This window comes from Manduca sexta, chromosome 17 (assembly GCF_014839805.1).
Source record: "Manduca sexta isolate Smith_Timp_Sample1 chromosome 17, JHU_Msex_v1.0, whole genome shotgun sequence".
Taxonomy (NCBI): Eukaryota; Metazoa; Arthropoda; class Insecta; order Lepidoptera; family Sphingidae; genus Manduca; species Manduca sexta.
Genome location: NC_051131.1, coordinates 2,911,670 through 2,924,223, shown reverse-complemented (window position 1 = coordinate 2,924,223; position 12,554 = coordinate 2,911,670). Strand labels below are relative to the sequence as shown.

Genomic DNA, 12,554 nt, shown 5'->3' with positions numbered 1-12,554 from the left:
ATTTATTATTATGTTATGAGTGAAGATTACTTGGACTTTATTAAAATAAAAAAAAGAAAATAATACGTTAATATTATGCGTTTCTACGTTAATATTTTCTGAATGTCGTTTCTTCTCTTTGATTGTATTAAATTAAATGAGATTTTTAAGATTGATTGTACTTATTTGCATGTAAATTGAGGAAGCTTTATTTATATTTTTGTTGAAATAGTTGCACTTTCATTTGTAAACCAAAAATATGATGCTAAAATGAAGTTCTACGTGAAATAGTTTTATCTCTACATCCAAGTGTATGTATTTTTCTAATAGTATATATTGTATACACACATATTTTATTATATGTATGTATAGATTAAATTTGGATTATACTTTTGTTTTACTTCCGAAACCATCTCCTGTACAATTAGCGCCGGTAGTTTCGATATATCGTTACTGATTGTAAATTCCTTCCGAAGGCGTTGTATTAAAAAAACATAAAGTTCTCAATCGGTTTGGCAATGAATCGGCATTTTAGCATCGGTAGGACTTTATTTACCCTAGAAAAGTTTTTTGAAATAAAATTATTATGGGATTATATCGCAATTTTTAAATTATAATTTTCTAATTTGAATGTCTAAAATTCGCGTAGACATATGAAATCATTAAGTGACCATGGACCGTACAAAAATAAAACGTCGTATAACATTTAAAATATTTAATCGACATTTTTAATTTTCACAACTTAAAAATATCCCAAGTTTTTAGCTTCGGTGACGAGTCCCAAAAGCATTTGGGTGACTTCCTCTCCCTGTTCGGGTATTCTGTACGCAGGCCAATGGAAGTATGTGCCCCGGAGTTCATAAGTGAAGACGAGGGGCGTGCCTAGTGCGTCGCGGACCCAGTCCATGCTGCCGCCTGAGGCTTTGTCTGTAATAAAAAGAAAGTCAGTAAAATATTTTTTTCATTGCTTTCATTGACGAGACGAGCTTGGCGTTCGCCCGATGGTAAGTGATACGACCGCCCATAAACAGGAGAAACAACATCCAACACCTTGAATTAAATTAAGTATATGTTGATATTCCACTGCGCTTGCCATCTGATAGGAGGTCCTAAATCTTATTATGTCCAGTAGTTACACTGACAACAACGTCCTTTAAACCGGAACACAACAGTGACTACACACTGCCGCTTGGAGACAGAAATAGACATTGCGGTGGTACCTACTCAGACGTACTCTCACATATGAGAGACCTACCACCAGTGAAAACATGAGTTGGGGAGAGACTAGTGCCTTTATATACAGCCAGTACTTGACCTTTTTTATACAAGCTATAGAAACCTCTTAGTTATTGTGCCTCGTACAACTTAAATTTATTAACCTACATAACTATGTTAACCCCCCCCCCCCCCCCTTCTTCCTAGGCAATTCTTGTGCGCTCGGTCTTCGCACCAAATGTACGCCCATGAATGGAGGGACATTTGCCGCGGCCGGCGCGGCGGCAGTTCAGTATGTTTATCTCATGGTCTTCTGTGTTCCAGTTCTTTCCCCCACACTTCCCTACCCTGGGAAGGGATCTCTGAATATCCCCTCCCAAGTTTCCTCCAGGTCCCTGCAGTCGATCAGTGGGATTTCAGCATCCCATTCGCAGGTTTCTCCCAGTAGAAATACTTTTTTTTTAATTAATATTTTAATACAAATTTATGCACATTTAACTTAATTTTGGTCTTATAGGTATAGAGATCAAGTGTTCTTGGTAAAATTTCTTAAGTTTTATTGGAATTTTTGGAGTTTGGCTGGCCAAAGGGTAGCTAGATGCAAGTTGAGTATAGCTGCTTTAGAATATTGTATAAACACCAGTGGCGAAGGGTGAAAATTTTCAAAAGGGAACCCGAAGAAATATTTTATTCTACAGATTTAATACACATTCCACAATAAAAATAAAGTCAGTGCAATATCATAATACTTAATAATTTCCTTCTAACATAAACATTAATACTAAACTCTAAATTTAAAAAAATATTAAATATTTTGAACATAGGTACCTAAAAGAGTCCAACAAAAATAAACAACGCACACAATACACAAACACTAATTATACATTCTAAATTATTAAAGAAATTGGCGCAAGTAGCTCAACATGAAGCCGCAAATTCTCGGGTTACCCTGAAGTACACATACACGCACGCACACATGTATTTTTACGTCACTTCCAAAAGATTAGACAAAGACACCGCGCTGCGTGTGAACGAGACAACAATATCGCGAGGGAAGCTATGCGCGGCCTTCGAACACTATAAGGCGCGAGCACTGCACGCGAGTTACGATTTAACGAATTGATACTATGTACCGTTATCGTTGAAGTATTGATTTAATTGAATAAGTATAAGATGATTTGTTTGAGTAGACTATTATTATTCTAGTTATATTTTTTCTTTTATTAATTATAATTCATTTACAAAAGGTAACCCGGTAGGAATCGGCTTGTATGGACGCTTCGCCACTGGTAAACACGATATGAAAACGTGTTTGATTTTCATTGATGAACAGACCACTGTATCAGTCACAAGTCGCTAAGAATTTATATACAATAAAATCCAAAAAGTACGAGAGAAATACCAAATAATTTAAATAAATTATATAATTAATGCGCCAATTATTTTTAATTATTTCTGTTAAGTCGACATATTAATGCACGTAATTTATTCAGTGTTTAATTATCGTGTTAATAGTTCGAGATTGTTACTCTACGTTAATTTTAATTTAATTCATAATAAATTGTATTTAAAACGTTACTTATTGGCTGAAAACCTTTCCATGGTTTAAAAGCTTCGTGAAAATTTATTCCTAGCAATGGCGGCTAGGAGTAGCACGCGGATGGAGATCCGCGTGCAATTTTATGTTAATTATATTCTCAAAATATTTCCTGCATATTTACAATCTATATGTTCATTATGCTGTATTTTGACTATTCGCGAATTAGGCCGAATAACTAAGTTAAATAATTTTGAATGAAGAATACACTCTAATAAGATCATATTTTTGATTGTAACTAAATAAATTTTTTAATTTATAAGTATATATTTTTTAATTTATGTATATGTACATACTTTTTATTGATTTTTTTATTGCCTAAAGATAAAGTCACCGTGCACCGTCAGTAACATAAATATATTTTTTAATATGCAAAACATGATAAAATACTCTGATCGAAAGTATTTAGTTTAATTGAAAGTTTTTACTACTTCGCTCTTTCTGGCGACCGCCGCGCTTCGACACTGTAATTGGTTTAGCTCCTAAACTACTTCTCAGCCCATTATGAAACTTTGCAGGGATTATCTATACAATAGTAGCTATTTTTAGAAAAAAAATTAAAAATATATAAATATGCCAACTTTGTGAAATTCAGGTTTGAAACATTCAAACACATTTTTTTCAAAGAAAAAAAATCATTTTTCAATTTCCAAAAATACAATAAAAAAGTTCATTAAATGAAGTATTTATTTCATTGCTTTATTTATTTTATTGTAATATTTAAAAACTTGATAATTGGATTCGAAGTGGCGTGTACCAGCCGGCCAGTCAAAACTTCAAAGTCCTTTTACTCGCTAACCAGGCTTTATACTTTAATAATATTTTGTATCTGGATCGAGGACATATACAGGTATAACATAATCAAATATTACGAAAATCTGAGACATCGAGTTTTTTTTCGTGCCCGCTTCACGTGGAATGCCCCATATATAAAATGAAACTGGCCGGTGAATAACATTTAATTTCTTGAATTGAAACCTTAAGTACATTCGTAGGCGAATCTTGACATCGCAATTCAGTTCTATGTCGTTTTTATACAACACCATCTATTGATATATTTATGATACGTATTTGTGATTTAAATTAATAAACGATTAGACACTTACACAGAATTTCAGCGGCTGTCGCGGGCCCACGGTATACTTTCCCATTGACTGCACGTCCATAGTTCAGGGAGGTTTTACCTACTGTCACCTGAAAGTACAGTATATTTGTATTGAGATGTCTAAAATCATTTTTGTGATGAACTCTAGCAACCATATATGAATTATGAAGAACGTAATTTTTATCTCTCGAAAAGAATTTATTTTTAGTCCGACGTCATTATGGGCTTTTGAAAATTAACTTCTACGCACTTAATCGTAAGGTTCGGATTTATGAGAAACCTTAGTATTACTTAGTAACTATTGCCTACGGCTCCGCCCGCGTGATGAAGATTTTCCGGGATAAATATATTTTCGCGATGAAAAGTGTAGTTTACAATTAGTGAAAAAAATTCCTTATTATTGCCTTAGTTGGCAAAGGAACAGCTGGAGATCCCCATCAGCACCGCCCTTCATCAGGCGATGGATCGTATCAACTGGAACCACTTTTCAAAACGCAGGAGTCACGATCCCCAGTAATGGGGGAAAGATTAAGAAGAGAAGAGAGGCGAGCGGGTGGTCTGCCTGATGGTAAGCAACATCGGCTGCCCATGGACTAAAGTAATGCCAGCAGCAAAGCCAAACCATTGCCTTCCAGGAAACCAAAGGAGTATTACCAAATCATCGTAATTATCAACGTGAGTTTTAGAATCAGAGTATGGGAGCAGCAGCATCTGAGCATCAGAGTGGAAGGCGACGTAAGCCTGCAGGTTCTCGATGCTGGCGATGTACGCAGACAGGGTCTTAGTCTCCACCTCCGAGAACGGTTTTGAGCCACCATACGTTTGATAATCGCATGGATTGTTCGACGCACCGTGTTCTAGAAAAAAAAATGGGTGACAATGCAATTTTATTTTGTTCAACAGGTACATACATCAACAAATTTATTTGCTTATATGTTTACAATTTGCAGATTTTGAGTGCCGCTTAATTTACAAACTATTACAAATAAAAGGCAGTTTGGTAGTTTATATTTGAAATGGAATTCTCATAGTTATAGAATACGTTCTAAAATGATTGTAGATTTATAGTAGAGGCAAAATATTTGTAGGTAAGGTATAAAATCAGGACCCGCGTTTGGCGCGTCGCAGCATCAGCCTGTGTATATCTGGTAATCATTTCATCTTCATTAATACTCTTGCCAAAGACCTCATCCCTTATCATCAGATGCTGCGGAGTCACTTTATCGTTCCCATACAATGTACATATTTTAAATTATTCTAAACTTTGAGATTCAAAATAAATTAAAAAAAGAAACAGATATAACTTACTCAGCCAGTTGTAATCCCAATTACGGTTAGGATCAGCTCCGATGCATCCATTCGGTGATAGTGACCTGGTTTTCCTCCACATACGGTCCTAATTACAAATATCGGTATAAGTATTGTAGCCAGTGTAACTACTGGACATAAGACTCATATTGCAGCTAGTCAGTTAGTGTAGCTACTGGACATAATAAGATTTAACATCTCTCAGGATGTCTAGCGCAGTGGAATACCAAACAATACATTGTAATTGAAGGTGTTGGATGGTATTTTTAGTGTTTGTGGGTTGTATCGCATACCATCAGGCGAATGGCAAGCTCGCCTCGTCATTCAATAAAAATAACATTTACGGTTGTTAGTGCGAGACAGTTTAAAACATATTATACTAAAATAAGTACAGAAATGTACCCCGAATATTATAAAGTGTCTCTAGAAAGAGATAGTCCTTTAGCTTCAATGTGCGTCATTTTGGTCATTTACGCCTTATTATGACGCTATTGTTAACTTAAACCTTGTGATTACAATACATAGGTATTTAAACAGATCTAGAGAAAATACTACTCAGTATAACAATATATAACTTCCCCATCCTTAATGATTTCTTATATTTACGCGAATGTTAGACATTGAAATTAAACTAATTTTTCGGATTCTATCGCGGTTTTTTGTTTTTTATTTTTCTCCCGACGTTTCGAAGACTTTGCAGCCTTCATGGTCACGGGGGGGACTGAGGTGTTGTTCATCCGCAAAGTCAAAGTTACAATATCTACCTACATTTTACAATTATACAACTTTTTTAAATTTTTAGCTGTTGGTGGTCTGATCTACGCAGAATGAGCTCACAGTTCACCGACGCTCGACGAAGTCTGCAGTCGCTGAACACTCTGAAGGAGGCGCCAATCATTATCTGCGACTAGACAAGCCATAAATCCTCGCCAAAGAACACCGATTCCTGCCCAGGATGATTCGCGAGGCTATTGAAATAAAAAACATCCTAATTTCAATAGGGAAGATGGTTGGAAGCTTGCACAAGCCTGGGATCCAGTTCTACATTTAATTAAATCGGAACCCAAAAGACCGGCTGCCAGACTTCAAGACACTGTGAGCTCATTCTGCGTAGATCGGACCACCAACAGCTAAAAATTTAAAAAGTTGTATAATTGTAAAATGTAGGTAGATATTGTAACTTTGACTTTGCGGATGAACAACACCTCAGTCCCCCCCGTGACCATGAAGGCTGCAAAGTCTTCGAAACGTCGGGAGAAAAATAAAAAACAAAAAACCGCGATAGAATCCGAAAAATTAGTTTAATTTCAATGTTCCCCATCCTTTCTAAATTTCTCTTTAAAGGTAATTTATAATTGTACATGAGTGTTCACGGACGATTATTTCATCCATCAGGTCTGTTTTATGTATCGTCTGCCCATCTGTACTATAAAATTCACCCACAGAGTAGTAACTAAACTGATATCCATCAGGATTGACTGACGGGAAGATGCGCCAGTCAAATTGATCCCTCAGCGCAGTTATGTTCGGATTGTTGCTTGTTACAAGCTGGTTGATGAAGTATGTGGTCGTGGCCGGCGTGATCCATTCCCGAGCGTGAATACCTGTAAAAAAAATATAATTCCATTTTTGAATTCAAATTATTTGCGTTCCATTTTTCCACCATAAAAGAGTTAAAAAATTTGAAACATATGTTCCAAATTATCACAAATACGTAGTGAAATTATTTAGATGTGTAGTGAAGCGAAATTCCTTAAGTTTGGTGGTCCTCAAAGTAATTATGTCTAGTGATAGCGTGATGTGGATGTGAATTGAAATGTGCCAGTAAAGGTCAATGGCAGTTCAGGGTCTCATGTTATCGAGTTTGTGACATCGGATACCTGTTATTGTCTTCGGTAAGCGAAACCGTAAGTACCATTGTTGTAGATATTAAGGTGATTTGAGTGCTGTCAGAAAATTTTTAGGCATGTGATACACATACTTAGATGAACAACGAATTAAGGTGCGTCAATTTACTATAGAGGGTTCGTCGCACTTATATAAATTGTTAATTGTAAACAAATCCTAACGCTGCGCCAAACACCTCAAATTTGAAGGCTTGAGATTTTCGGACGGTGCATAAATCTTGAGTTTTTAGGTTGTAATAGATGTAGCCAGTAAGTGCGCTGTAAGCCAGATTTTAAGTTTGGAACAATTTAGGTTACCGGCTGTCTTAGACAATGAAATATATTTAAAAAAAAGAAATTCGAAATTAAAATCTCAATCCAAACAAATGGCTATTCCGAACGTTTAGTTGCCATGTTGCATTTATACTGGTTTGATATGACGTCTTACGGTCGCCTTAAAACTATACCGTGGACCCCTGTCAACATGACAAATGACAGATGTCACCGCGCTGTCAAACAGCGGTGGTGGCTGGTACTTAACGGTGGTTTGCCATTGCAAAGCATTCCTTGACAAGTATTTGACAGTGTCATGTAAGCGGTGGCTTTGAGCCGGGTCCGGATCGAATAATCTAATAATTTTTATTCAATGCCTTGTTTCGCTGTTCGATTATGACAAATAGTGTTTCCTAAAAATTATTCTATTGTTATTTTCACTTCTGGCCTCGAAATAGAACACTATCCTTTGCACTATTACGCGGTTTTAAAAGTAGCCTGTATATTCATCAAACTTATAGGTACATGAGCCATAAAAATCTGTTCAGTATTTAGCAGGTTATGACGATGAGATGAATTCAAAGATATTTCTAGTTGTATAAACTAACAGACACATCACGCTACTATGCGTAGATGCAAATAGGGCACCAGTAGCGAAGGGTGTAATTTTCCGTAAGGGATCCCAATAACGTCATATAGGTACTAATAAGTTGCATAATGATTTCTTATGTTTACGCGAATGTTAGACATTGAAATAAAAACTATTTAACGGATTTTATTGCGTTTTTTATATTATTATTTTCTCCCGACGTTTCGAAGACTTTGACTTTGCAAAGTAATACTTAATATAAAAAACCGCGAAAAAATCCGTAAAATAGTTTTTATTTCAATACTAATAAGTTGATTTAAAGAATGAGAAAAGTATGAATTGTACGTAAACTGGAAAGCACGTGTTCCTCCCCCACTCCAACTCTCCCGCTTTAACAATAACATAGAACAGAGCGTAATTGAGCGTACTGAATATAAGAAATGGAATTGGTGAATTCATTCGAGTTTCAACTGTCAAAGACTTAGAACTTTGGTTGCTTATATTTGGCAACTTTTTTAGAATCTCTAGAGGGGGAGAGCAGGCGCCCCTCCCTGTCCTCCCTTGGCGACTCCCTTGTGTCGTAGCAGTTTGTTTTTCAAAGTAGGTACTATATAAACTGTACAAACCTGATTCAATGAAAATAACCGGTTTGTTCTCATCTCCAGTAGGCGTATTGATCCTGATGCCTTGGATTTTACGGCCCTCATAACTTTCACCGCCCACGATAACTTCTGTCCAATCTGAATGGGCTTTGTTTACGTCTTCAAGGTACTTGTAGATCTAAAAATTGGCTTTTTGATTACGGACAATATTCATGCCTTCACTTTTGAAAGGGTAGCTATAATCGCAACTGTTGCTTTTATGGTAGATCTATTCACCGCCATTATATGGTAAGGTATACCAATGTATAAGATATTTTTGTCTCGGTCCAATTCTAGCGATTTCGAAGCTAAAACTTTAAAAAAAATACATACATAACATACATAACATCACGCATTTTATCCCCGAAGGGGTATGCAGAGGCGCAACTAGGGCACCCACTTTTCGCCAAGTATGTTGCGTCCCATGATGTGATAGGGGCGAGCCTATCGCCATATCGGGCACAAATTCCAGACTCCGGGCTGATACTGAGCAGAAAAACCCAAATATCACTTTGCCCGACCCGGGATTCGAACCCAGGACCTCAGAGCGCTATTGTACCGGACGTGCAATACAACTACGCCACCGAGGCAGTCAAAAAAAAATTGTTGGTAAAATCTGGGGTATTGAATCCAGGACTTCTTCGATTGCACAGTCTACGCTTTCATTAAACCCACGAGACCAGTCAGGCACGCACGATATAATATAGTGCACAAGTGTGTGCGCAAAACATAGGTGCACTCTCTGTTTCTTTACTCTAGTAGTACTGTGAGACGGCAATCCGATATGACCGGTCAAAGATCAGGCGCCGTACCAACAGCTCTATGTACATGCTTTTCAAAGCACGGAAGTATCACACTGCCACCTTCCAGACTCCGAGCTCAGTCTGAGTAATTTTTAAGATGGAAAAACCCAGTCCGAATTATTTTTAGCCCGATCTGGGATTCGAACCCAGGACCCCAGCGTGAGAGTCGTACTCGTACCGCGTAAATTACAACTACAACACTGAACAAAATAATATAAATCTTACGTCGTTTACGTCATGGTAGGCCGTCCAGGAGAATCCCAATTTACGGTTCAAACTGAGTTTTTCTTCATTTATTATTCTAAAAAAAAAGACAGTTAAAAGTTATTTTTAGCCTTTGACCGTTTTATTTTTATCTTCGGATTTTTCTTCATTTTTCTCTTATACCGGCGTGGGGGAAAGGGCCAGTTGCCATAGCCAAGACGCCTTTTACAATCGTAAACGCTAACTTTATGTATAGAAATGACATAGCCTAGCGATTGACTTATTGGTTTATGTTATTATCATACATTTTTTGTTTTCTATTAGCGCTATCGATTGTAGAAAGGCATTTCGTTACAGTCTTAAGTATTGCTTAGTCTTAACTAGTACAACTAATGTGTTCGGGTTGTATAATAAAGAATGCATCTGTATGCTTATTTTTAAACCCATTTTTGAAATTAATATACAATTTAAAATTCTTTTACCAAAATATATAGAAGATTGTATTAATATAATATACTGTCCCATTGTTGGGCACGGGCCTCCTCTACTACTCAGAGGGATTAGGCCTTAGTCTACCACGGTGGCCTAGTGCGGATCGGTAGACTTCACAGACCCTTAAAATCCCTATAGAGAACTTCTCAGATATGCAGCTTTTATCATGATGTTTTCGTTCACCGTTAAAGTAAGCGATAATTTACAAAGAATAGACACATAATTTTAGAATAGTCAGAGGTGTGGGCCCTTGGGATTTGAACCTGCAGACATTCGTATCGGCAATCCGTTCCACACCCAACTAAGCTATTGCGGCTTTGAAAATTATTAATTAATTTAGATTGTATTACAATTACATAATATTTAGATTTGTTGAATGTTTACAGACTATTGTACTCAGGTTTAGAGAACTAGTTGTTAAATTTTAAGCCAGTTCAAATCTAGGTAGACTTTGATATTAAATATGTTGAGTTACGTGGGATGTACGGCTCTGTACCTAGTAATTCAAAGGTTTTTGGTACTTTTGTTGTTGTACAGTGAGCCTTAAAGCCATAATAATATGTCTTATTATCATTTAGCATTTTACAAATAAAGAACCTTTGTTTTATCAGTTAAGAAGTGAATTAAATTACTTCGAATAATCTTCAATTAGGACATTGACATTCAGATTTTCGAATTCCATAATTTTGTCCAACGTTGGAGTCCATTCTGGGGCGACGAGTATCTCAACTTTTCCTTTTGTGAGTTGATAAAAAGGCACCGCCTGTAACAATATATGTAGTGAGAGTATCCATTTTAGTATAACCTGTAGTGCACTTTTTATTTTTTTTATCGCGGGGAAAAATCGCGTTGTCGCTTCCACCACTTGGAGGGTGAGTTATGGTTATGTTGGTTTTACCGGTCTTACGGCCCAATATCGACGTTCGGGAGCACAGTATCGTCCGAGCGAGCATTGGACCGAGTCCTAACCCCTGTATACCCTACACCAGCATACCAACCAAAACCCGCATTGGCCTTTTTCGGCGCATACGGGATGGCCCCAGAGTAACCTGTAGTGCCCTAACTAGCGTCTTATGTCAGCACAACATACTTCATAAAACATTTTGCATAAAGTAGTCGATATTCTCCATCAAGTAAAAAAGTGCTGGTTTTTATAATTCTCATTTTCTGGATGCAGGCCTCAGATCTAACGTAACTGACATACAATTCAAAATAAAATCGGTAGTTTACCAACTGGGAACTGAATATTCACCTCTTAGGCTTACCGCTTTACATATATCAACTGTACTACCGGAGACTGGATGTGGTCTAGATGCACTAGGAATTAGAGTGTTTCTGAAACGCTGTACAGTGCTTTTAACAGACTCTTAAGGTAAGAGGTGCAACACTTCATTCGTTAATTGCTTAAACTGGATTCAGATCGTCAGATTTTGATCACAATTTCATGTTAGGCTGTGTTATATTTGTATGAAAAACAATGCAGTTTTAATTATGCAATTTTATATTATAGAGAAATAAATGGTTCTTGAGGATCTTTTAAACAGCGTTTTGATACAACACACAAGCAAATAGACATTATAAGAAAATAGGAAAATATCTTTATTTATTTAACATTAAACAATTAGATGGGGTGGATAAAACCCCGAAATAAATTCAAATAAAAAAAATTAACAATTTGTTTTTAATAGGGAAATGTTTCATTAAAACTAAGACTAACTCCTTTGTACTTTCTTATTTTTCTCATTAATTCATTGGGTACTAATTGATAAAATCAACTAAATCATTTATAACGCATTTCATAGCAATTTTAATTGCAAATAATATGAAGCCTAGTTACCCGATGTTTAACAAAAATTGCTAAGCACTTACATAACGGGACGTCATCATGGTCACAAAGTTTCGCAAGCTGCTCTCATCTCCTAACACTTCCAACACTTTATAATTTTTATAAGATTTATAAATATTAACACTGGCCGCATCAAGCGGGTTTGTGAAAAACAAAATCAATGCTATTGTTAACATCATGTCAGATGAGACAACTAAACGATGCAGACTTGCGCAGGCGCTTATAAAATCATATCGAAGATAATTCAACGATATGTTAATAAAACTAGACAGCACGTGTTTGTTTGTTTACTACGGTGTTAATTTGTGCGGATGGTGTAATGTTAATTTGAACCGATTCATGCATATGCTGCCTCATTAATGCTTAGTGTTTAGCCTTTGTAGCATGTACAAGACGTTGTAGGTAAATCTTGCCACAGATCTTGCACTAACAGTATTACGTGTAGGTACATTGTTTGACCGTGCAACCTAATAGAGCTTGTGTACAAACAAAATAAGGAAAATAATTAATGAGTATTAATATGAATAATAAAACGGATTGCATTTCGTAATAATCTGTTGGTTAATTATTGATATTCCTGTTTAGTATAAATTTTGGATATTTCATATTTTACAAT

The 12,554-nt window shown here is 36.3% G+C and overlaps 1 protein-coding gene across 1 annotated transcript; it reads right to left on the bottom strand.

Annotated features, from left to right (window-relative positions):
- Positions 1-679: 679 nt before the first annotated feature.
- Positions 680-12,153, bottom strand: LOC115443077 (zinc carboxypeptidase). Its single transcript, XM_030168343.2, has 9 exons — positions 11,962-12,153; positions 10,725-10,855; positions 9,622-9,697; positions 8,579-8,732; positions 6,648-6,808; positions 5,205-5,292; positions 4,551-4,753; positions 3,898-3,985; positions 680-906 (listed from the first exon to the last, which is right to left on the bottom strand). The coding sequence occupies exons 1-9, from the start codon at positions 12,115-12,117 to the stop codon at positions 722-724; spliced, it is 1,242 nt and encodes a 413-aa protein (XP_030024203.2). The 5' UTR covers positions 12,118-12,153; the 3' UTR covers positions 680-721.
- Between the last annotated feature and the right edge of the window lie 401 nt (positions 12,154-12,554).

Bases quoted from the DNA above. Each gene is read 5' to 3' on its own strand.
- LOC115443077 (XM_030168343.2), bottom strand. From the start codon at position 12,117: ATGATGTTAACAATAGCATTGATTTTGTTTTTCACAAACCCGCTTGAT. The intron at 10,856-11,961 runs GTAAGTGCTTAG...ATATTGTTACAG, and splicing joins CCATGATGACGTCCCGTTAT to GCGGTGCCTTTTTATCAACT. The intron at 6,809-8,578 runs GTTTGTACAGTT...TTTTTTTTACAG, and splicing joins GGTTATTTTCATTGAATCAG to GTATTCACGCTCGGGAATGG.